The 25,780-nt window shown below is 37.5% G+C and overlaps 1 protein-coding gene across 1 annotated transcript; it reads left to right on the top strand.

Annotated features, from left to right (window-relative positions):
* The first annotated feature begins 15,302 nt into the window (after positions 1–15,302).
* LOC115921583 (cytochrome P450 2J5-like) lies at positions 15,303–22,600 on the top strand. Its single transcript, XM_030979169.1, has 6 exons — positions 15,303–15,675; positions 16,826–16,869; positions 18,289–18,708; positions 19,285–19,419; positions 21,711–22,050; positions 22,422–22,600. Exons 1-6 carry the CDS (start codon positions 15,321–15,323, stop codon positions 22,598–22,600), a joined length of 1,473 nt encoding a protein of 490 aa, XP_030835029.1. The 5' UTR covers positions 15,303–15,320.
* Positions 22,601–25,780: the final 3,180 nt, after the last annotated feature.

Below are 25,780 nucleotides of genomic sequence, written 5' to 3'. Positions count from 1 at the left end.
GGACATGAGAGCACCTGCTTAGAGACAGAAAGGACGTTAACTTATATATCTTACACAGAATTACGTCCTTCTGGACCTAAGCCGAAAATATTTGAATGAGACATAATGGATTTTGTAAGCATCGCCAAATTCTAAAGCACTCAAATATACATCTGCTTCATGGATGACTGTCCCATATTTTATCCCATTTTTATTAGGTAATTATAACATTATATCTATCATGGACAGTGTTTTCTAATGGGATTTAGCATAAGCCATGAGCACCGAAAGGTGGACCTGTGCTTTATACAAGTAGCCACTATTATCATTATTATTATAAGGGTTTGTAAAGATTTGTATTTTGTATCACTATCTTGTATTTAATGAAACATAGTATTCCAACCATCATTAATAAGCATGTATTCGCTTTTTTTTCTTGTCCTCCTTTCTCTTTTCTACCTTACTTTTAGGTCCATTAAGTTGCTCTGAGTGACATTTACTGATAATAGTACTATGCGTTAAAAGTCACGAGATGTAAACGAGACTTGCTTTCATCTGATGGTAGACTTGTTTATAAGTTATTTTGCTTGTTCAAATTATGATTGAATTTTTATGAATAAACCAGCTTTTATCAAAATATTTCCAGGTGTGTTGAGATTGATTGTTCAGGGTCCTGTTTCATAACACTTGCTATCAATAACAAGTAATCGTGACTGTTATAAGCTACTGTAATGGACTAATGGTGGCATTCGATTGGCTGAGAGCAAATTTTTCATAGAAATTTAGCACTTGTTATTGATACAGTAATTACATCTTTGAGATAAGCAGGTGCTAACTGCTCTTTTGAAGGAGTGCACGGTCAATAAATTTCGAATTTCAGTAGGTAGAGAATTCCAAACATCAGAGCCACTATGTCAAATAGATTTATGAGCCAACACCAAACGAGGATTTGATAGATGTTGCTTGTGGGATAAGGTATGAATATCATTATTATTGATAAACGTAGAAGAAAAGGAGGCATGTAACATTAAAGCGATACATTAAAAGGGCATTTCGAAGAAAATGAATATCAATAACAGTCGGGCGCTGCAGCTCATAAAGAGCGTGTGTGATGATCATGGAAACTAGCTCCATCACATATAGAAATGGCTTTCTTTTGTAACAACAGTATTGTGCCGTGGCACTCCTTCACGTTGCCCAGAGGACATTGTAATATGATATGTAAGGTAAAATAAGTGTATTGCACAACATGTATAATATTTTACCAGATACAAGATATTTCGCGCTATATAAACAGTGGCGGATCCAAGGGGGCCCGCCCCCCCCCCCACTCCCCCTGGGGAAAAAAACGTGTAAAAACACGTGATTTTTACCTTTTTTTTGGGGGGGGGGGGTGGCCCCCCCCGCGCCTAGGGGGGGGGGGGGTGCACATTTTAAAATTTCGAGGGTGAAACAAAAATGTGCTCACTACCCCCCCCCCCCCCAACCACCACTGAGCGACTTTTCGGCTGGCGCGATTATCAAATGTTTAGGAGCAAAAAAAAAAAAATAGTGCTCACTACCCCCCTGTCGAGTGAGACCTGCGAAATCCAAACTGGTGTTAAGGTTAAGAATTTTGTTGCTGTGAAGATTGTTTATAGCCTATTATATACAGTTCTCTCCAATACTTTTTTTAAACTAGGCAATTTCGAGATTGGTCTATAGTTAAAAATGACAGAGGTGCTATTCCTTTTATAAACCGGAATAAGCTTAGCTAGTTTTAAGGAAGAAGAAAACACACCAGATGATATATGGACAGATTACGTATAAGAGGTGTTTAGATTGAACCAATGATTTGATTTGGCAGCGTTGAACTAATTTCATCATGTCCAGAAGACCAGGCGCGGATCCAGGATTTCTTAGGGGAGGGGGCCCAAGTTTTTTTTTTTTTTGCTCCCGAAAATTTGAAAATCGCGCCGGCCGAAAAGTCGCTCAGTGGGGGGAGGGGGGGGGGGGGGGGGGGGGGGGGGGAAGGGGGGTAGTGAGCACATTTTTTTTTTTTTTGATCCTCAAAAAAAAATTCAATTTGCACCCCCCCCCCCCCTTGAGCGCCAGGGGGGGGGGGCCCAACCCCCAAAAAAGGTAAAAATCACGTGATTTTACATGATTTTTTTCTCAAGGGGGGGGGGGGGCCGGGCCCCCCCCCCCCTGGATCCGCCACTGCAGAAGACCTCCTGTTTTCAGGGGATTAGACAATATTTAATATCTCAAGATAATCAGTTGGCCTCAGGAAAAGAGGAAATTGAAACTTCTATTTTCTTTGCTTGGTCAGGGCCTATGTTTAATAGCAAAGAAGTGCGTTAGCAATATCATCTGCAGATTGAAGTTACCTTCATGGATGAATTTTTGAGCAGCTTCATACTTACTTCGCTTCAGGGGCGTACGCAGGCTCAGTGGGGGGGGGGTAAGCGGACACTTTTTTTTTTTTTTTTGGTCTCAAAATTTCAAATTTTCAATTTTTTTTTTTTTTTATTTTTTTTTTTAATAAAAATAAAAAATAAAAAAATAAAAAAACCAAAGGGGGGGGGGGGGGTTTGAACCCCCAAAACCCCCCCCCCCCTGCGTACGCCCCTGCTTCGCTTACATATTATCATGTCTTTGACAATTTTCCAAGTTGAGGACATAATTATGACCTCTGATATTTTAAGAAATTTTAATAATTTGAGCGCTATATTTAAAGTCAAAGCTCAGTGTTATAGTTTAGGGTACGCATATGCATATTCCCTCTTTTTGAAAACACCCCCTTAGTCCGGTGTGTAAAGTACATACGGGCCGGATCTTTATCGGACATTTTGGTAACACGCATGGTATCCCTCCGTTCACGGAGTGGGAGGGGGGGGGGGGCTCAAACGCTTGCAGGGATAAAGTTTGAAAGAATCTGCGGGGGAAAAAATGTATAAAGGAGGATACACACGCACGCACTTGAAGACCAGCAGAGAGAGTTTTAGAGAAACAGGAAAACGAGGGGATATAGAAATAGGAGAAACAGACAGAAAGATAGAGAAAGAGAAAGAGAGGATGAATTCAAAAATTTGGAAAGGAAAATAAAAAAGAATAAGGGGCATCAATCTGACGTAATGATGCGCCGTGGAATCGTTAATATATCTAGGCTGGTGTCGCTTTTGGTCTTAACTGGCGTTAGGGTTGAGACATGCGCAAAACCACGGGAGGGGGAGGGGGCGTGGTGGCCCGAACGGCCCGGCCCCAACCCCTGACCAAAAAAGAGGTCACAAAAAAGATGGTAATGTTAATTTTACTTTTTTTTAAACAAAAAAAATGAAAATGCCCCCCCCCCCCCCAATATGGAAACGTTGTATCATCCGCTCAATCTGACTTGCGTGCATAGAACAAATAAGCATTTTTCCATGAAAAAGTGAAGTTTTCTAAAATGTACGTTTCTTTCCAGCATTGGGGCGCCCGGATGTCGCTCGGGTAACATTTCATAAAGTATAATATTAAAAAAAACATACGCAAATTTTTTGTACTTTTGTCGGAAAAAATACATTTACCCAGCACAATGTCGTCTCTTTTTGCGTTGGAGAAGAGCAAATAGCGAGTTTCAATCACACTTTGGGCGCTCTCGCAAGCTCTCACTCGTTTCACTGTGGTCAAGAGACTTTGGGGCAAGCGGTTAATGAAAATACTAATCGTATAGCTTTCTTCTGGTATCAAACTTGTTTTGATTGATTGTATAATTTTGTCGGAATAAAGGAAACAAAAAGGCTCGACAAATAACTTATCAGCGTCTGAATTGACCTTTTGACCTTGAATTCCCTGATGCAAGCGCACTAATGACATCATCTTCGCTAAATCGGTGTCTTTAACGTAAAATGCGACACTTTCACAATGTTTATACATCTTTTTTTTAATTATTAGTAAGATATAACATATTTTTTCTGATATCATTGAAGTTTTGGATTTTATATAATGAGTAATTTTAAATAAGAGCCACTTTACTGTTTTAATTTACTGGATCGTACCATTAAAGTCGCAGGGTAGAAAGATGCACTTTCCAACCGCGCCAAATTTAATTTACGTTCCGACATTCTGTTAAATGGGTTCGTGTTGTTAAGAATCCACTGCTTTCTGCTCCAAACAAACGTCCACATGCGGAGTCGTTTATCAACTAAATTATTCAAATTTATGGATGCTTCCTAGCTTCCCAGGTGTTTGTGTTGCTGTTGAAGCATTTCATTCACCTGCTATCATTCTTTGTACTCCAATTGCCAGAACGCAAAATGCATTTTGGTTTAGTTTCATGCAATAAGTAAGTCAATAAAAGAGTATGTTCTGCACAATAAAAACAATGTGTGTCCCTATTGTACAATGTAATGTGTCTCCTCATTTTGTAATAGTTAATTTACCCATTCACATAATGGAACTACCTGCCCGATGAAGCCAGTGGCCTGTGACCCCTGAGCACTCAACACCGTGTGAGAGTCAGTTCGAGGTCAAATTCTTTTATGAGGCAAATACAAACAAACGTTTCCATATGGCCCCCCCCCCCCCAAAAAAAAAAAGGTATATAGTCGGATCACCAGGCGCGTAGCCACGGGGGGGCACGGGGGGCACGTGCCCCCCCTAAAATTTCCAGGATCGGTTGAAATTTTGTAGACCCCTTTTTTTGACCTCGATCGATTACATGTATGTGCCCCCCCCCCCCAAACATCAAACTCTGGCTACGCGCCTGCGGATCACCCCAAAGCATATTTAGATGATCGTTTAATGTACCTCTTACAACATATTATATTGAAGACTTATCATGCTGTCACCCCGCATTACTGGTACTATAATATTTGAAGAGCACGAGAAAAAGCAACATTTTTACTGGCACTATGTTATACAGTATACACCTTTCATCTGCACACCTGCAGGGCATCCCTATGTCGATACCAGTGGCGGATCCAGGGGGGGGGGGCAAGGCCCCTGCGGACAAAACGTGTAAAAACACGTTAATTTTACCTTTTTGGTGATGTCCCGCGCGCTCCCCCCCCCCCCCCCCCCCCCCCCCCTGGCGAGCGCCAGGGGGGGGGGGTCGCCACACACATGCACTAAGATATCTGCAAGAATCTTCAGCAGTGAAGGAGGCAGATATTATCCTGAAGGAAAAGAAGAAGAGATGAAACTTACTCAGAAGGTACAGAACTAGAAAAATGCGATCGCAAAAGCTTTCAAAACCGAACTAGAGATTTACCCCCCCCCCCCGATTCCTCTATCAACAAGCGTCCTTATTTGGGCATATTCGAACTTTGGAACGAACAATATTAATGTGCTAAACATATACAAAGAGTCTGCAATAAAAGATGTGCGTGAAATGCAAACTGCTGACTTGACGGATAAGCGATCGATGCAAGTGGAGGGGCGATTTTTGACCACCGCTTCTGCAATATTATTCTACGATACAGTGATTTCAAAGACTAGGTAATTAAAGTACATTTTTGTTGTTGTTAATTGTGTGATGTGAGTGGTGGATTAACATGGACAAAATACACTTGTTTACATGATCGCATCATCTCTTATTCGATCTAGTTCCAATATTTTCTGACTGTTTTCAAGACGATGTCATATTTTTATGCCTCCGCTAGTTCCCATAGGAAAGAAATGAGCCTGCCGCATACTCCTGCGGCAGACTTGCCGCAGATCTGCAGCAGACCTGCCGCAGACAGTCATCTTTTTCACATGCAAATTAGTTTTGCCGCAGACTTGCCGCAGACTTGCCGCATACTCTTTCAGTATGATGAAGAGTCTGCGGCAGGTCTGCCGCAGACTTGCTGCAGACCTGCCGCATACTCTTTCAGTATGATGAAGAGTCTGCGGCAGGTCTGCCGCAGACTTGCCGCATACTCTTTCAGTATGATGAAGAGTCTGCGGCAGACTTGCTGCAGACTTGCCGCATACTCTTTCAGTATGATGAAGAGTCTGCGGCAGGTCTGCCGCAGACTTGCTGCAGACCTGCCGCAGACTCTTCGTCATGAATATTCATATCTCATATAGACTTGCTGCAGACCTGCCGCATACTCTTTTATATCAGTACGTGGCAATAAAGTATGCATGTAGAAGAACCAGTGATAAACTGATTGATACTTCATAATCGATATTGGCAATATCGATGTTACCAATTAGATAATACCAATATATATCGATATTACCAATTAGGTATATTCTATTCTCAATTGTATTAATTTCATCACATTGATCATTTGAAGTGTATTCAAGAGTAACAATTAAAGTGACACAGGCTCGTACACATATATATACTAAATATGTATATTGTTTCTTGGTTAGTAATCATAGTTTCTTGGTTAGTAATCAATATATCTATTGCTTAAACGTGAATGTAATTGTAACATGATTAGACAAAATAATCTATTGGTTAATAATGGCAAAAGGAGAATAGAAATCACAAAAATGATGTGCATTGTCTTAATTTGCTTAACAAATCATGATAAATGTATTTTTCTGCCACACGTGTAAAGTAATAATGAATATGCATGAGATGATTGGTTTCAATTGGCCCTATTAGACTTTAATGGGATTTCCTGTGGCAGACCTGCCGCAGACTGTTCCTGTGGCGTACTGGTATGCGGGAAGTCTGGAGCAAAGTTTCGCCCTGCAGCAGATCTGCCGCAGACTGTTCCTGTGGCATACTAGTATGCGGCAAGTCTGGAGCAAAGTTTCATCCTGCCGCAGATCTGCCGCAGACTGTTCCTGTGGCATACTAGTATGCGGCAAGTCTGCAGCAAAATTTCATCCTGCCGCAGATCTGCTGCAGACTGTTCCTGTGGCATACTAGTATGCGGCAAGTCTGCAGCAAAATTTCATCCTGCCGCAGATCTGCCGCAGACTGTTCCTGTGGCATACTAGTATGCGGCAAGTCTGGAGCAAAGTTTCATCCTGCCGCAGATCTGCCGCAGACTGTTCCTGTGGCATACTAGTATGCGGCAAGTCTGCAGCAAAATTTCATCCTGCCGCAGATCTGCCGCAGAGTGTTCCTGTGGCATACTGGTATGCGGCAAGTCTGCAGCAAAATTTCTTTCTGCCGCATACTTCGGCATACTCTTTGCCGCAGACTTTTAGTCTGCGGCAGGTCTGCGGCATACTTTTCACTTTCCTATGGGTTAGCATTCTGTTTTCGGGTTGTCCGTCCGTCCGTCGAACGTCCCGTTCTCGTGATCGCGTTATCTCAAGAACCGATTGATGGATTCCCGCCAAACTTTGATCATGTATGTATCTTAATTGCAGAGCCAATGAACTGATTAGATTTTGGGGTCGCGAGATCCAAGGTCAAAGGTCACAGGGCTCATTATGTATTCAAAAATAGCTCGTGATCGCGTTATCTCAAGAACCCATTAGTGGATTCCCGCCAAACTTGGGTCATGTATGTATCTTGCAGAGCCAATGAACTGATTAGATTTTGGGGTCGCGAGATCCAAGGTCAAAGGTCACAGGACTCATTATGTATGCAAAAATAGCTTGCTTCTGTTTTGGATTGTAAAATTGCTCCATGGCGGAGGCATCATTTTCGACTGCACGCGGTCGAAGGTCCATCTAGTTATCAATGTAAAGCTTCCTGAGAGAAATTTCTCCCAGGAAGCATTACATTTATAAAAGTTATAGTCCTATGACGGACTAATGAATATTAATAAGTCAGAATAAATCGGGAGAGCTTGGGTATTTGTTTCTAGTTCATCGTGACTGTGCCATGGACCAGTGATGGCCTGATGGTAGAGTTGCTGCCCGGCAAGCAGTATGCAGGTTCGCGTTCATTCACCCAGAAAGCACACTGAGCCTCATTGTCAGACCCGTTCACTGCTGTGCCAGTGACCGTGAACCTTCAGGTTCATTGTTTTTCAATACAGATCGATCAATCGATCTTATTTACTGGGTGTAAGCCACAAATATATTTATGATATCATATTTGCCGATCATATTTTCTATGTAGTTTTAATAGTCCCCTGACATAAATAATAAATAACGAGATTACATGGTTGTACACGTTACTACAACAATAACAATATATAAATAAGATACTACACATTATAAATACACACCGATGAACACACACACAGTCACCACACACCATACACACACACTCACGCGCACACCCACACACACACACACACACACACACACGCACACACACGCATGCATGGTACATTGCAAGGTAGAACAAGTTAAAAGAAATACGAAGAGACTGCCTCTAAATAGAACTTTAACGGATGATATAGTTGTCCATAATGTTAGCTTATCAGTTAAATCGTTCCAGATACGGGGACCGGCCATTATGTCTAAAAGAGAAAAGCATTAACTGGGTAGAGACCTTTGGATAATGAAATTTGATACAGGAACGTGTATTATATGAATGAACAGATTTATCAAGGATAAACATTTGACAAACTCTTTTAGGTACATAATTATTATAAATATTATACATCATAATAGCACTTTGAATTTTATGTATATCATAAATATTGAGTGTTCTATAGGCGAAAAAACAGGGGACGTGAATGAGCTTGATAATGGGAGTTTGTACATAAAAAGCTTTCTTTTGAAGTTTATAGAGAGGTTCTAGTTTAGTTGTTCCCACACGGGCCCAGGTGATATTACAGTAATGTAAGTAAGGCAAAATTAAACAATTATACAACATAAACAATAGTTTTTTCAGGCAGAAATACACGTAATTTACGAAGAACACCAATGTTTTTAGATATTTTGTTAGTTATATACAATCGATGATCCTGAAAAGATAAAGTATCATCCAAAAGGATACCAAGAAATTTAACAGAAGAGCACACGTTCAAATTTATATTGTTTATAGATATTTGTACATCATTAATATTGCAAGGATTAGTTTTATTATGAAAATAAAATACACTTGTTTTGTCATAATTTATAATCAATTCATTAGCATTAAACCATTCAACAACCTTTTCTAATTCTTTATTTACTTCTGACATTAATTTATCCAAATCATTATGAAATGCAATCAGGTTTGTGTCGTCAGCAAATAAGACAAAATGAAAAAGAGATGAAGCAGAACTAAGGTCATTTATGTAAATTAAAAATAGGAGAGGACCCAGCATGGAGCCATGTGGGACTCCATACTGGATCCTCTCTTTGTCAGAAGTTGTTGTATGATGTGAATTGAATACGATCACTGAAATAGTCCCTGAACCATTCCCAAGAAATACCGCGTATATACCAAGATATTTTAATTTAGTGAGGAGAATATCATGGTTAATGACATCAAAAGCTTTCGACAAATCAAGAAACAAGCCTAATGTATGTAATTTATTTATTTATTTAATTTATTGAGTATGTGATCATGAAGGTCAATTACGGCATGTCCACATGATAAGTTTTTTCTAAAACCATATTGAGAAACAGTCAGAAGATTATTTTTATTTATATGATTAAAGAGCCTATAAATTAATTTTTCCAGTATCTTAGAAAAACAGGCGAGTAATGTTATTGGTCGATAATTAGAAAATATTTGGGGATCCCCTTTTTTAAATATGGGTATGATTTTTCCTACTTTAAAATTCTTGGGGACTTTCCTGACAAAAAGGAAAGATTACATATAAAAACAATTGGTTTGACAATGAAATGTATAACATGTTTTATAATGTACTGACTTATTCCTTCAAAATCTGTGCTCTTGTTTGTTGGTAGGATGATTTTTTTTTTGATGTGCTACAAGGATCTCGTAAAAATGAACTAAAATTGCATTTCGGTTTCTGAATTCATTTACAATCAATTGACGATCAATTAACTTGTTCTTATCTTTAAGAAAATAATTAGGGTATTGACATTTTCTTCTCTTTCCTAATAAATCATTAATAACTTCCCAAGTTTTATACATATTATTCCTATTCTTCTGTAATAAATCACAAAAATATTTTTTTCTTACAGACTGTGAAATTGAGTTTAATTAGGTGGTCTGTCGATGACAGATCACCTATTGATTTCGTTAGAATTTTCTTTCTTTATTCTTTATTCTTTATTCTTTATTCTTTCTTTATTTATTTTTATTTATTCCGTACACTTTTTTTGTGTATACGTTTACTCGAACTCGACCTGGTCAATTTCCTTCAAATTTCTGCTAGTCATCAGGCCCTATGATATGAAGTTCCCGAAACCTTTTTCAAGTTCATGGGGTCATCGTGACGTCATCCAGGCGCCATTTTGTAAAAATCAGGTCATTATCATATCTCAATAACGAGTAATCAAAAATAAACCATATTTAGTATACATCAACTTCCGGTCAAAGGTCAACTAAAAATGTCAACAAAATCCGTGCGCGCACCTCGACGCGCACGTACGCCCGCTTAAAATTTTTAAAATGCTCCAATTCGTCCCAAATTTTGTTTGCACACGTTTCAGGTCATTTTAAGCATTTCAAAATTTTCCGTCCGTAAGTGTCCCCGCGCGCGTTGCGCGCGCTCACAGCGCGCGTAAAAAGTCAAATTTAATTTTTTTTACATGATTTAGATTCCTCTTACCGTAAATGACAATTTACATTAATTTCAGTCACTCTTGACCTTTCATAAGGCCGTGAGCGCGCGTCAAAGTTCAAAATCCGCGCGTGCTGCTATGGGCAATATAATGCAAATTTGATCAAAAACATGCCATTTTAAAAATCAAAATAGCTCTTCAGATAGTCCATTGACCCCCAATTTTTATATCATGGTTGGAAAAAGCATGAGTTGGAGATATGAATTCATGTCTCATTTGATCCTCAATTAACTCATGACGTCATCATAATGGCCTCCGAACTCAAAATTTCAATTTGCATATTATGACGTCAGCAGATTTTTGAAAAATTGATTGTTTCTCTGTAAATATTGATCAATTTTCTTTCAAATTTTGATATGTTCTACCTGAGAATATTCTCTACAAATGCATTTTTCACGATATTTCATTTTGACAATGGTATCATGGCGTATTTTTGCGATTAAAGGAGGCATGTCAATTTTTCACATTTTGCGTGTATTCTCTATGGGACATGACTTTTTCTCAAAACTGTATTCTACATTCTCGTCTTTCGCGAGCCATATCTCCGTCGTTTTATCTTTGTTTACGCTGAGCTTTGAGTGTGTTGTAGCTGAGACAATAAGCTATCACAAGTGTGCCCTTTATTTCTCGATCAGATGCCGGGATCATGCTCATATCTCACTTGCAAAGTGGGATTTGATAATTCCATTTTCCGTTTACGTGTAATCTCTATGGGAAATGTTTTGGTATATCGGTAACGCACTTGACTTCCGACCTCGAGGTCCCTGGTTCGAGTCCGGGCGTCTCCAACAATTTTTTTTCTTCACTTTTTTTTCTTTTTGACCTTTCACTCTACCATCTCCTTTGAATATTAAAACACGTACAATTGCAAATAATGTAATAAACAACCATATTTACTTTATTATTACCCTATTATCACTAGATCCATTACTTTTGGCGTGTAATCCTTATGGGAGATGACTTTTTCTCAAATCTGGATTCTACATTCTTGTCTTTTGCGAGCAATATCGCTGTTATTTCTGCTTGGTTTTTGTTGATTTTTGAGTATGTTGTAGCTGAGACTATACGCTATCTAAATGTTCTCTAATTTTGTTCAGTCTGATGTCATCGTGGTCTGTTGATGATATTCATCAACATCATCATGATCATCATGATCATCATCATCGTCATCCCCATTACTATCAAGATCATCATCATCATGATCATCATGATGATCATCATTGTTTACATGTCTATATAACTTCTCCCTTTCTCAATATAGTAAATATTATAATCTCTCATGAGACTTGAAGACAGACCACCTAATTCGTCCCCATGACGAATTAAATTTCTAGTTTATTTTAATTTTTTTATATTTACATTCATTGCTGTCGTTTCTTTTCTGACACAATGTTTTATATAATCTATACTTTTTATTTTTATTTTGTTAACAGTAAAAGCGTTATCCAAGGTTTTCGTGGCAGTTTTCTTTTCTTCACTTTACGAACTACAAACTTATAATCATACACAGTTTTAAATAATATGTTTAAAATGAATTATATGCCCCATCTACATCACAAGAAAAAATACTTCATTCCATTCTAAAACAGATAAATCCCTCTGAAATGAATTTAAATTTAAAGGATCCGTTTTCCTTATGTGGAAAAAATGAAGATGGTCTATGACAAGAACTAGTAGAGAGGTTGGTTATTTGGAAAATAGGTAGATGGTCTGTTATCTCACTATAGAAAATACCAGAGTGAATGTCTTTAGTGACTACATTTGTCAAGATATTATCCATCAAAGTGACAGACTTCTTACATATTCTTGTAGGTTTGTCAATTTTTGGGCGAAATGAGTTGCTATACATAATATTTACAAAATCATCAATGCATTGAAGCGAATTATATTTAAGTAGATCAATGTTATACATTATACCAACAATGATGTTTTTACCATTATCCAATATGACTTCAATAAAAAGATATTCACAGAGAGTTTCAGGTAAATAAATATCATTTCGAACTTTAGCATCAAATAAATCATTGACCAAGAGTGCAACCCCTCCACTTCTCCTACCTCGTCCATCATTATGATAAAATGTGTAACCATCTATATTAAATAATAACATTGTGTTATCGTGAATCCAGGTTTCACTAAAACCATATATAGAAAATTTCAAGTTAAGTTGACTAATAAACTGATCAATAGCGTCAATTTTGTTATTCAAACTTCTAGAATTAAAGTGGAGAATGCTAAATATATGTTTATAGTTATTAGTTAAATCTTGGCTCACATTAAAATCAACAGGTAGCCAGTACTTAATGGGATTATTAGTAGGGTGATCACACTGCCTGTGCACACAGTCTGCCCCGCGAACACACACACACACACACACACAAGAGCAGTCAGTTGGTAGAAATAGCTTCTTTTTTTTTTTTTAATTATTAAAAAAAATTAAACAATATTATTAAAGTTTTATTTCACATATATTTCAAGCATACCTTTAACTACAATTCTGTGTAGTTTCATTGTTATAGGCATATGGGAAATATGTTAAATTATTTAATTAGAATATTGTCTTTTCAGCCATATGTGACATGGCCCGCTGATCGCCCATTTACTTGCACTTTTATTCTGCTTGGTGAAAATGCACCTCAATGTATTAAACTCCCCTACAAAAAATGCAATATCCTCATGTGTTTCACTCATTGAATCAATGTTTTGTTTAAACTTAAAGTAGCCACATATCTACTGGGGTCACCAAACTTTTTTTACTCTTAAATTCAGTCCCTGTGGAATGTTATGGCCGGTTGAATGGTTTCTCGGAAAATCGTCATAAATCCTCAAATCTGACATCTTTTAAAAAGAGAAATACACTGTGATGTAGCTGAAAGTCTGCAAATTTTTACCATTTGATCGGTTTTTCTGAATAATTTGTGAAACACATGAGGAAATAGCTGTGACGGTGATCCACAAAGATGATATTTTAGTGTCTGATAATTTAATTTATTATTTATGTCCGAGAAAGTGATGAATTAAGTTGTCAACTTTGTCGAAATTTGCCATTTTTGCCAATTTGACCATTTCTGGCAGGTTTTTCGGTAATTTTGCGATTTCAAAAAAATGATATAAAATCCCAACGCATTGACCGATTTCAATTCTGTTTTTTGTTTTTTGAAGCTTTCACAAAGCTTGATCATTTGCAATCATCAATTGTGTTTGGTGTACTTATTTTTGGTGTGCTATACCTATTATTAGATGTGAAAAAGTATAATCTGGATCAATATCATTAAGCGACCCATTTTCATCTGTATCAAGTCTTGTCGAAACATATCAAAGGTCAATGGTTAAATCTATACGGAATGGGTACCAAGATAGCCGCCATACCTTATGCCCCTTGTACGCCAGGCGTTATTCACCTGCACCAATCCAATCTATGAGGTAAATTTCATGCAATGGTTAAATCTAGATACTTGTACCTGATGTTTTCGATTAGTTACAGCCAGCCTTACTTTATTCTACATATATTCTTTTGTCATGTGTAAATTTGCAATATTTGTTTGTTATATATTTTTAAAAAATGCAAAAGAAAAAGAAAATCAAACAGAAATAAATAAATCAAATCAAATCAAATCAAACCTAGCTAGCTAGGTTACAACATGAAAATCTCAGACTTTAAAGGCCCACTGCACTACTTGTAGCTACTTGCGCCCTCTATATAACAAACAATGATCAATCGGTGACCATTGGTCCCCCATGATCCTCTTTTTCTTATGTTAACTGAGAGCTGAGTTGATGAGATAACCACCTGTCCAGTGACCTTGCAGGGCTGTCTAATCCCTCCTGTAAACTACGGCAGATAAGCTTTAAAAGTTCCACTCAATACTATCTGACTGAAACTATTCTTTTTTCCTTTCCCTTTCTTACATTCTCTCTCTCTCTCTTTTTCTCTCTCTCTCTTATTTTTTGTGTTGGCCAACCGATCAAGCTTTGATTATGACGACCTCTTTATTTTTCTATGTGTGATTTCATGTGACCATGTTAAAAATTCATAAAGGCCTATCTGTGATGACACTTATGTATATGGAAAGTCACAGAACATCAATCAATCAATCAATTTTTGTAACTGTTCACTTTGAAATCACTCTGTTTCCGATTTGACTCTAAATTGAAAGACGTCTTAAGGGCAAGCCAGTCGGTGACGCAATCCTACGTCAGCAAAATGACGCATCCTGATTAAATACGTGTTTGATGTTTGCATTGTTCATTCTGGGCCCTGTGTCATAACACTTGATACCAATAACAAGTTACAAGATACTGTTATAAGCTATTGAAATCATGGTATCTGATTAGCTGAGAGCACATTTGTCATAAAAATTTAGCCGTTGTAGTAATAGGTAACAAGTTTTATGAAACGGGCCTCTGGCCCTGTGCCATATCCTACGTCGGGTAGATTAATAGGGACCTTTAGATTTGCACGTCGAGATAGTGGACTGCTACATGTGACGTCCTTTTAAGGCACTGCGATGCTCTTTTAAGGCACTGCCAGTGCCTTAAACGTAGCAGTCGATTATGTCGACGTGCAAATCTAAAAGTCTCTAATGACGCATCCTGTAAGAGACTTGATGTTATTATTCATTCTGTGCCACATAGCGCGTCATAGTTGCCCTTTGACGCCATCCTACGTCGGGCAAACGACATCTCACGCACAACAAGCATATTAAATTGGATCTAAATTAAATACATTTTACGCAAGTCTACTGTTATCTGTTACAGCTGTGCACCCCATACTGTAGAAAACAACGATGATTACCGAGTTGATAACGACGTCGTATCTAACTACGACAGTCCTGACGTGCATCGTGGGATACCTCGTAGTCCAACTGCTGCGTCGCAAACGATACAAGCTTCCACCTGGTCCAAAAGGTTGGCCCATCATCGGGTCCTACCTGACGCTAACATCGGGAAAGTATGAACTGCGGGACCTCCTAAACATGTGGGCCAAGGAGTACGGGGACCTTTACATGTTCAGCATGTTCGGCTCGCGGTTTGTCATCCTGAACAGCTACGATCTCGTCCACGAGGCGTTTCAGAGTCCCGACTTCAACGATCGTGCTCCTATTCTACCGTGCAACAAAGCTCTGAACAGATCTAATACAGGTGGGAATAGAATGATATCTGTCCATTTGCTAAACACGTACATTATTTAAAAAAATATTAAAGCTGCAACCTCCCTACAATCTGTAAACTTGCAATATTCGGGCACCCGTCACCTGATATTTGGGCAACGAATATTTGCAATTTTTGTATCTTATGTCCTATATTTTGATAATGGAATTACACTGAATAGTTAACAAGGCAAAACACTGCATTACTATGTCACTGGTATCAGAGTTTTTAAACTTAAATGTGATATTTTGGCATGATACATTAGTGTCCCCCAAAAAAACAAAAAAACAAAATATATATATAGGATTTCATATATTAAAAATTAAAAAAAATGTAGTATAATTACTATAAGGGGCCCTCAACCCTTTTACTCATATTTTTATACAAATTTCCTCATTCCATTGTGTTTCAAATTCCCCCTCTAAATTATGTCTTTCCCTACTAGTACTACCTCAAAACTTTTCATCTACAACACAGGAGTAGGAACCAGGGGGGGGGGGGTGGTGGGAATATCCTTCCCACTTTCATCTACAACACAGGCGTAGGAACCAGGGGGGTGGGGGGTGGTGGGAATATCCTTCCCACCCCAAACTTGGCTTAAAACCCCTTATTTTGTACATTTTTCAAATAAGTGTCCTTTTCCCTTTGGATATGTGCCCCCTTTTCTTCTTACTTAAAAAAAAAGCTTCGTACTCCTTTGATCTACAATGTCTATTTCATCTGAAAATTATAATCTACAACACCACTTTTTAATAGGTTCCTCACATTTTACTTAAAGATGAAGTTGAGTTCTGGTCATGCGATTGTGTTGTGAAAGAAACGGTGTGGAATCGACCAGAAAAGGTTGATCATCTAGCATATAAGAATTTGTGTGTATTGCAAGGTTCTGGAATCATCAAAATGATAAGAAATTTGGCCAAGTCTTGGTAAAGTTACAAACGCTGTACACAGAAAGATGTGTATGGGACTACACAAACACTTGGTGTAAAAATCCTACCCGGATATTTACGATGTTACATGACATATTTAGAATATGAAGGCATTCGAAGAGCCATGCTTTTCAGGGAACTTATCTGATGTTCTTCCACACTTGCATAATAAGAATGATAATGCTCACAAATTATTGTTCACCTCTTCCCAGAACTCAACCTTCTCTTTAATCTCAAGTGTGAATTGAGTATCATTGTAACGTGCTTATATATATCATGTACATAATGACATCTATTTCATATATCTGTCTCTATTTACTGTAAAATTTGGAGGAAAAAAATGGAATAACCCTCTCCAACACCTTCTCCTGTTCGGTTGCTTCGCTACCTCACAGGGTCACATTAAAGATGCCATTCAATTTTAAAACACCTCGTGGCGTACGCAACAGTAGATGGTGAAATTAAGATATTCATATGCCATATGATTAGAACTTTGAAGCCATATAAACAACTTTTAAAAAGAATGTGTCGTAGAAGATTCTGTAGATATAACCAGTAGAGTTCCGTAGTCAGGGATGAAGTATGTTACTCTTAAAGGTGAAATTCAAAGAAAATCACAAATATGTCAACTAATGTATGACTAGAAACTGGTAAGCTAACAGATGGCCATCGTACAAGTTTTAGGTCAACTACATATCGGGTGATTTATAAAAAATACAAATACAACCACCTGCATAGCAGCTGGGATATACGAGAGATTCGCCGGAAAAATAACGATGTTTTAATGACGTCACTATATGGACCAATACTGCCCAAGCAGACGACATCCCATAAAGAATGAACATAATTGCAAAGCTTTTATTTGTCAAATTATAATGAGTTAAGTGTATATAAATGTGATGGCATGTCAAACCATTCAAAAGGGGATATGACCCGATTCCGATAACTAAAAAAATTTGCTCGTAAATACACAGGATAGGGGTTAATTAACAATCAAAGAAACCAGACTTTCGAATTGAAACCCCCCGGAATGATATTAAGGACGGCATTTGTTCCCTCTTGAAACGCCGAACATACCGCGTTGTGTGCAGCTGAATATTCAATGGCGTCTTATTTTGTTTACAAGCGACAGATTCCTTTATTTTTATATCGCTGCATTTGTCATCAAAATAAAACCATGTACGGGATTTAGAGTGAGGCAATAGATTATACATTTAGCCTGACGGTAGTGAAGTAAGAGAAAGAACTCAAGAGAAGATGAAAACACAGGCACTGAAAATGTGTGAGATGTCATGGGACATCATCTGCTTGTGCAAATCGTGTCCATACTGTGATCTCACACATCTCAGCAGCGTTCGGAGAGCTCTTCAGGTGCTATGCCGGGGCTGTATTTAAGCGTTTTATAATTTATAATAATCATTACTTCGAATGTTTCCAAGCATTGAATTTTGATAACCTTGTCGAATCAAAGTTTCAACTTTGCAATAATGAAATTAAGTTAGTTTTTAAAATCAATGAATATCTACTTTAAATCTATACTGCTTATTTAAGAATTACACAAATGATCTTCTTTACTCCATTGCATTAAGGGCTCGGGCTAATATCAGCAAACGAAGGCCATCTGTGGAAAGAACAACGCAGTTTTGTCACTCAATATCTTCGCAATGTAAAACAGCACAACAGCAACTTTGAGGATCTGGTGGCAGCCGAAGCGGCAAAACTCATCAAAAATTTCGCCAGTCAGGAGGGTACCTTCTTCAATCCGATTACAGACATCTACGTCACAGTCTCAAACGTCATCACCGGAATCCTGACGGGAAAGACGTATGACTACAACGACGAGGAGTTCGTCGAGTTGACCAAGAGGGCCCAGCAGGTCTTCGAATGGATGGGTCCTGGATCGTTCTTCTACCACGTCCCGGTCCTGGCCTACATGCCGATGGAGAATAACAAGATGGGAGATGCGGCTGTCAAGGGTATGTTCGACTTCCTGGAGAAGATCCTGAAGCGGCATCGCCAGGCGTATAACCCTGAGGATGAGCCGAAAGATTTGATAGAGGCATTCATGCATGAAGAGGCGAATAAGAAAGCACAGGTCAGAGTTGAACCCCGTATTTTTTTATATTTTTTAATTTTTTTTTGTTTTTTGAAAGAATACTGTATAGCTGTAGACGTAAGAATTTAAATCCTTAATTCTAGATTCCATGCACCTTCGTATGTAATTAAGTTGCAATTGCGGAATGCCTCATTCGGGAAAATGTTTAAGGTGTTTGATTTGACTCGATTTGATTTGATTTATTGTTCGTCCTTCTATATACTCCCCACCCTCTTTGATTACGCTAATGCAACATGACTGTTAGAGCATGACCGTACACAACTTTAAGGCCGACTCACACTATGACGAATATATAGGGGGTACCGCAAGCTAATTGCTAAAAAGCGAATTGCAATATTCAATTTCCCGCCAATCAACGTGTGTTGCCTTCAATTGTCGCTGGCGAATCCGCTAGCGACCGCAGACGGCCGAATTTATCAGTCGCGTCCGTCGGCAATTTTTCAGTATGTTGAAAATTTTGTGGCGGCAAAAAAAAAAATCGTTCTGATTCCGTCGTTTGCCGCTACTATGTGAGCCGACCTTAACTTTAATGTCCCCCTCCTTCTTTCTTTACAGAACGTTGATGTCGGGTCCTTCACTCACCAATGCCTCAAGCAGGTCGTATGGGATTTGATGTTGGGAGGCATCGAAACGGTTTCCACCAGCCTCTCATGGTACTTCCTCTTCATGGCTCAATACCCAGACGTACAGGTAAATCTATCATCTTCATCTTATCATCACTATCATCGTGCGAACATCGTGCGAGTAGACGTACGCTGCAGAAAGATTAGGGTGGGTACAAAGTATACGAGGTATTAAAGTGCCCAATAGCTTAGGGAGATGCGAGATGATCTATACTTAGCCTTACTGTCAACAGTACGATCAGATATCTGTCTTCGCCTACAAAATGTTTACATTGGAGCCCAGTTTGAAAGTGTTTCATGGCTTTCGGAAGGTTATATATTGGTGATATCTCCCCACCAAAAAAGTCCAATTACACGCTTCTGTTTTTCTCCCATGATCTTTATTCGATACCAATTCAATCAGATTCCACTTGAATATGTGACTTATACAAAATGATTTTACAGAAACAAATATAAGTAAATACATTTTAAGAACTCCTGTTTTTTTTTTTAGTCAAGTAAAAAATTAATAGATACCATATGATAATACATGACTTTAAATTACTTTGTCAGTTTTATCAATCTGCATCCAATTAGGCAAGGTCAAATCAAGTTCATCACCCTCGATGGACATGACACATCTATGTCTTATTCATTCTATTTCCAATATTTTCTGAATATTTTCAAGACAATATCATTTTTGTCGATCATAGTTTTATCCAGCTTTATGTCTCATGGTAGTTTTGGGAAAAGCAAGTTCAGCAATATTTATTGCTCAATTTAAGCGACAATTATTGTTTGCCATTGCTGCTCTGTAATACAACCATGACATGAAGTAGCAATTTACTCTTTCGGGATAGAAGTGAGTATTCTCACGATTAACGGCGTTATATTATCATTCTCATTTGTCAGCTTCTCTACAATATTTTTTAAATATTCTATTTTGATGAAAATAACGACACATTGGTACTATTTTATATATAGCCTTCATCGTTTATATAATCCACTAAGAAAGAAAGAAAGGTAACAATATACTAAAATTTATTCATTCATTCCTTCAATTCTGTTGAAGATGGTAAGTATTTCATGAAACTAGATGTAGTTAAACACTAATCCTAACTAACTTTTTTCATTGCAAACCTCTTTTTCCATCCCTATATTTCAATATCATTTCAAACAATTTATTTTGTGTATGAAATATGAATTACACCCTCTATATCCTTACTCTCACTCCCTCATCCCTTTTCTCTATTCGAACTTGATACTTTTCAAATTTCCTTTTCTCTTCTTCAGTTCTGGTCTTTCCTCTCTATTTTTATTTCACTCCCACTCCCTCTCTCTCAGCTCTATGTCTGACTCTGTCTCTGTCTTAATATCATATAAGCCTACTTTATTATATTTTTTTTTTGCAGAATTTATTTCTCGATGTATTTCTTATAATGCCAACATGTATATTTTCCCACCTAACGTTTTGTAGTTATACTAGCCCCATTTTTCCACAATCCCAAAATAATTGTTTGATTCTGACGTATGTTTTCAAAAAGAACAGTGGTCATTATCAACAAAATCAAATTTTGAGGGATGCTCTTTTGTATAAATTACTCCGTGGAGTAGTTTGTACTAAAATTCCTTAAGTTTTTTCGAAAGAATTGTAACTCTGGCTCTTACAAAAATGTTTTTGATCTCCTTTTTTGAAATTTCCCAATCCTCATGGCTATCGCGAGTTCGTAAATTGTATGAATGTTGTCAATCTGTAAGAACGCACACCGTTCTGGATGGTATACATCTTTGAGTATATAGGATTATATTTCCAGATATCTTGAAGGTTATATCTTGTAATCTTGTACATCTACTGAGTACCAGTTCTCTAACCCCCGTCACAATATCTACTCTTTAAAAATAAAAGTCAATTACACACACCCACACTCACACGCGCACACGCGCACTCACACACTCACGCACACACACACACACACACACACACACACACACATACGACTACTAACGCGCACACAGGGAGTCTCTCACACACTAACACATCTTGGAGCAGGATTATTTCCAGATATTTTGTAATCTTAATCGACCTCCCGTCATAATAATAATCTTGCAATCTCAATTACACACACACACCTACGACTACTCACACACGCACACAGGAAGGCTCCAACTGTTTTTAATTCTTGATTTGTATTATATTTGTAAATTTTATTCTTGTATGTATTTGAATTCGTATACGGAAAATAAAACCAACCAACCAACCAACACTATTAAACACACCCGAGTTGAATCTTAATTAGAGTGTCACGGTATTCACCAAGAACGGTTGATTGAAACAAGTCCAAAAGTTCAGAACCTGTTCTCTACTTCATGTCGTTTTAGGCCAAAGTGCAAGCTGAGCTCGATAAGGTGATCGGGCGAGATCGTCTCCCGTCTCTATCTGACCGCCAAAATCTCCCGTTCACGGAATCGACCAGTGTAGAGTGTTACCGCTTCTGCCGCCTGATCAACGTCCAAATCCCACATCGAACGCGTTGCGACGTAAAACTTGGAGGCTACGACATCCCGAAAGGAACGAACGTCGGTACGAATGCAAGCTGGCTCTCCTCATCGCCCTCGCTTTGGGAGAATTCTGAAGAGTTCGTCCCAGATAGGTTCATCGACAAGGAGACGGGCCTGTACAATAGCAAACTGGAAGCTGGGCTGGTTGAATTCGGTGTCGGTAAGTGATCGGTTTTATGGTTATCAAGGACTAAATCACCGATTTTTAAAACTTTGACCTTTGACCTAACGCTATGCATGAACATAACGTTAGCCGTAAACCTTACCTGAAACCCAATCTCATCTCCTTGAAACACCAAGCCCTATGCTTTTGACGAAATGAAGCTCTGAGCCGTTATTGCCGCAGGAGTAAATGTCGGGTCATTAAGTTATCGCCGTGATGAAAATTACTATTTAATTGTCATTATTATTATTACTATCAAATATTATCATTTTTATTATTACTATTGTTATCTTTATTATTATTGTTATTATAATTATTATTCTTATCATTATCGTTATTATCATCATCATAATCAATTTGCACTCCAGGTCGAAGGGTGTGTCCAGGTGAACAATTGGCTCGTACAGAACTCTTTGTGATCTTCACTCATATCCTGCATCGTTTCACCCTGCGACTCCCTGAGGGTACGCCCATCACCCGGAATGGCATCAACGGTCTCACCCATCATCCCAAGCCTTACAAAATCACTGCAGCTCCTCGACGTTAATAAAGAAGAGAATGCCGAGTTCTTGTTGTTGTTCTTGTTCTTGGGTTTTAAGGATGACCAATCTAAAACGATTATTTCTGCCTGGCTGTGCTGTTTTTTGTTTAGTTGTTCATCACTAATGATTAGATGGCGCTGTTTTTTTTCCTGTTTCAAGGTGAAACGTTATATGTGACATTTCTTGTAATAACAGGGACTGCCTTCGACATAACCTTATGGTTTTATTTGCAGTTTTCCCAATTCATTTATATTGCTGAATAACTTTGTGTAATTCCGGTATATTATGTAGACATGTTTCCATTTTGTGTGTGTTCTCTGTTTTCTATATTGTATATAATCTGTATTTTATGGTTTTTTTTAATGGATTTGAATTGAAATAAAACTTGAAACTGAAACTTGAAACTTAGTATGTCAGTTGGGAAGAATATCGTGAAACGAACCCCCCCCCCCTGGAAAGGTTTGGACCAAACTTGGACCAAACGTTTATGCCACAAGCTTCTAACCCGATTTCTATGTACAGTGCATGTCCAAGACTGAATTCATCTCTTATCATTTTGAAGGTGCCATTGTATAGTGGTCCCTTCACTTGACTCCCGATCCAAGGGTTGAGGGTTCGAATCCCAGCACCGCACTAGCGTCCTTTTTAATGTATATTGAAACATACATTTCCCACCTACAAGTTGCAACCCAGATTGCCCGGTATAGGATATAGTTTGCTCAGCATTGTTATAATTGTGAGCGTCTGTAAAATGACGCCTGGTTTGAAATGCTCCCCAGTGAGTTGAAAATGTGTATACATTGTGTTTGGGCGAGCCTAAATCCGATGACAGGAGTAATACTCTAAAAAGCACTTCATAAACCCAGAATAGAATTGTTATATAACTTTGATAATTAAAAAAAAAATAATGTTATTTTCCCATTAAAATGTGCTACATAAACGACCTTTTCTAATTGTTTCCGGACAGTATGTTATACAATTAAAATGAATAAGAGGCTCCTTTTTTTTAATTCTTCGAGAAGTTTCCTTTTTTGTTTTAGGTGAAAATACACTTCTTATTTGCTGTATCCTTTAGCACACAACTCAGTATACGCGTATATCATGTCTTAGGTTGCGCCCAGAACTTTGTCATTCATCGCGTTTTAAAAAGCCCTTATCGTCGGTGTAGCTATGTCTATATGAAACTGTCTTATAATCTACAATCATGGAACAAATTTCGTTAATAAGATAAATGTTGCTCCTGTCATAGTTGTATGTACATGTTCCTCCCCCAAAGTTTTTATTTTACATGATGTTTATAATCAATTGTAAAAAAGGGAAAATAAGAAAAAAGAGAAGGGTATACAATGGGCAGTTCTAGAGATGGAAGATGAATTATGTGTTAGCTAAAGTAATTAAATTGAAAGCCCAAATATAGCTGATTGTTTGAATTAAGAAATTGCGTATTTACAGTATATTCACATTGTATAATCTTATTTGTAGTTCTACTATTTTGCACTGTATGATTATTAGCAAATAATGTATTGCAGGTTTGGTCTGTTATTTTAATTTACAATGTCACACATATACAACTTTTGGCGAATCAAGTAATTTGAATAAAGAATGAAATATCGTTTTTTAAGAAAATATATTGTAACATACAGATTATTCTTTGATGAAATATATTTTTTAAATTAAATATTAAATGTTGTATTTTATAAAGGTTGTTTTTTTTCCTTTTCAGTGTCATTGATATAATACTCCCTATATCATGAATGGCATCGCTCATCTGTAATTTGGAATTAAATTTTATAATTCTGTAACAGCTTTGTAAATTCGTCGCAATTAGGCGGTACTGTCACGGTAATGTGTTTTTCTTTAATACAAAAATGATTCATTTATCCATCTTAATAACCGGTGTAGGAATATTACATATATATTTCTTCATAAATATTTTTAGAAAAAAAAAATTCTAGAATAAACTTGTATCATTATATTTGAGTGAACCGTACTTGATCTGATTTGATTTTGATGTTCAATTATTTTCCATATATATATCATCAAAATTATACGAATTGTTAACATATATATAGTCACATAAAATCATATATAAAACAGAGGGGTCGTCATATTGACGTTCTCATCATAAGTAAACATGTTCATACAATAAATATTCATATGAACACAGTGCATGGTGGAAAGTGGAAGTCCAACAAAAATGAAAGAGAGAGAGAGAGAGAGAGAGAGAGAAGGAAAGGGAAAATGTGAGGGGAGAGTTGCATTCAGAAAGTATTAAATGGAGCATTTAGAATCTGTAGACACCAAACATCTGGACAAAACTCCTGACAACTTAACTTTGTTTTCAAATTTAGAATTCTCTTCCGCAGTACTTGTCGTACACATCACACGATCCCGTTATTTTATGAGACCATATGAGACGAATGGAAGCAAAAGTAATAGAGAGAGAGAGAAGAAGAAAAAAGATAGAGGGGGAAGAGAGAGAGAGAGAGAGGGAGAGAGGGAGAGAAAGAGAAAGAGAAACATTAGAGATATTAAAAGAGAACGAGAGAGAGGGGGAGGAAGATGAAAATAGACAGAAATAGAAAGAAGGGAATAAAAAGAGAAAGAAAGCATAAGGAATATATATATATAGAGAGAGAGAGAGAGAGAGAGAAGGACTGGGGAAATAGTATGCCAGCTATTCCAACAGAACAAGCTTGCATTAATTTTTTTTGCAGCATATGAAATCGACAATGTAATTTTTTAATTGAAACTCTTTTTATTTATTTCAGGATGATACTGAAAAAAGCGCTATATAAGAACTAGCTATTATTATTATTATCATCATATCATCGTTTAAAAAAAACAACAGCCAACCAACCAAACAAAAAAATGGTTTGTAGTCGGTTCGGCGGGGTGACTGAAGTTCATGTATATCATGTAGATTGATTGACAGAGCGCCATCTATTGACATAATAGTTCATTTTCTATCAAAGCACTCCAGATAAGTAAAGAAAAAATGTAAAATGTTGAGATCTTTATCAAATCTAAACTGAAAGCGTTGTTACTTCCCCACTAATTTTTGGCCTATCCACGTTCATTGGCTGGATCGTTTATCGAATCGATGTTGATATCCGTATATACTTATTTTCCCCCATCTATGGACTTTTAAAAATGTCATCTTCTTGGTATAGCATGTTTCATTT

Source organism: Strongylocentrotus purpuratus, unplaced genomic scaffold, assembly GCF_000002235.5.
Source record: "Strongylocentrotus purpuratus isolate Spur 01 unplaced genomic scaffold, Spur_5.0 spur5_scaffold_10, whole genome shotgun sequence".
Lineage (NCBI taxonomy): Eukaryota > Metazoa > Echinodermata > Echinoidea > Camarodonta > Strongylocentrotidae > Strongylocentrotus > Strongylocentrotus purpuratus.
This window is presented reverse-complemented; position numbering and strand designations above follow the sequence as displayed.

What these genes read in the sequence shown, in the direction of transcription:
- LOC115921583 (XM_030979169.1), top strand. Translation starts at nt 15,321, where the DNA reads ATGATTACCGAGTTGATAACGACGTCGTATCTAACTACGACAGTCCTG. An exon ending in CTCAATACCCAGACGTACAG is followed by an intron (nt 19,420 to 21,710) that starts GTAAATCTATCA and finishes ATGTCGTTTTAG; the next exon opens with GCCAAAGTGCAAGCTGAGCT. An exon ending in GCTGGTTGAATTCGGTGTCG is followed by an intron (nt 22,051 to 22,421) that starts GTAAGTGATCGG and finishes TTTGCACTCCAG; the next exon opens with GTCGAAGGGTGTGTCCAGGT.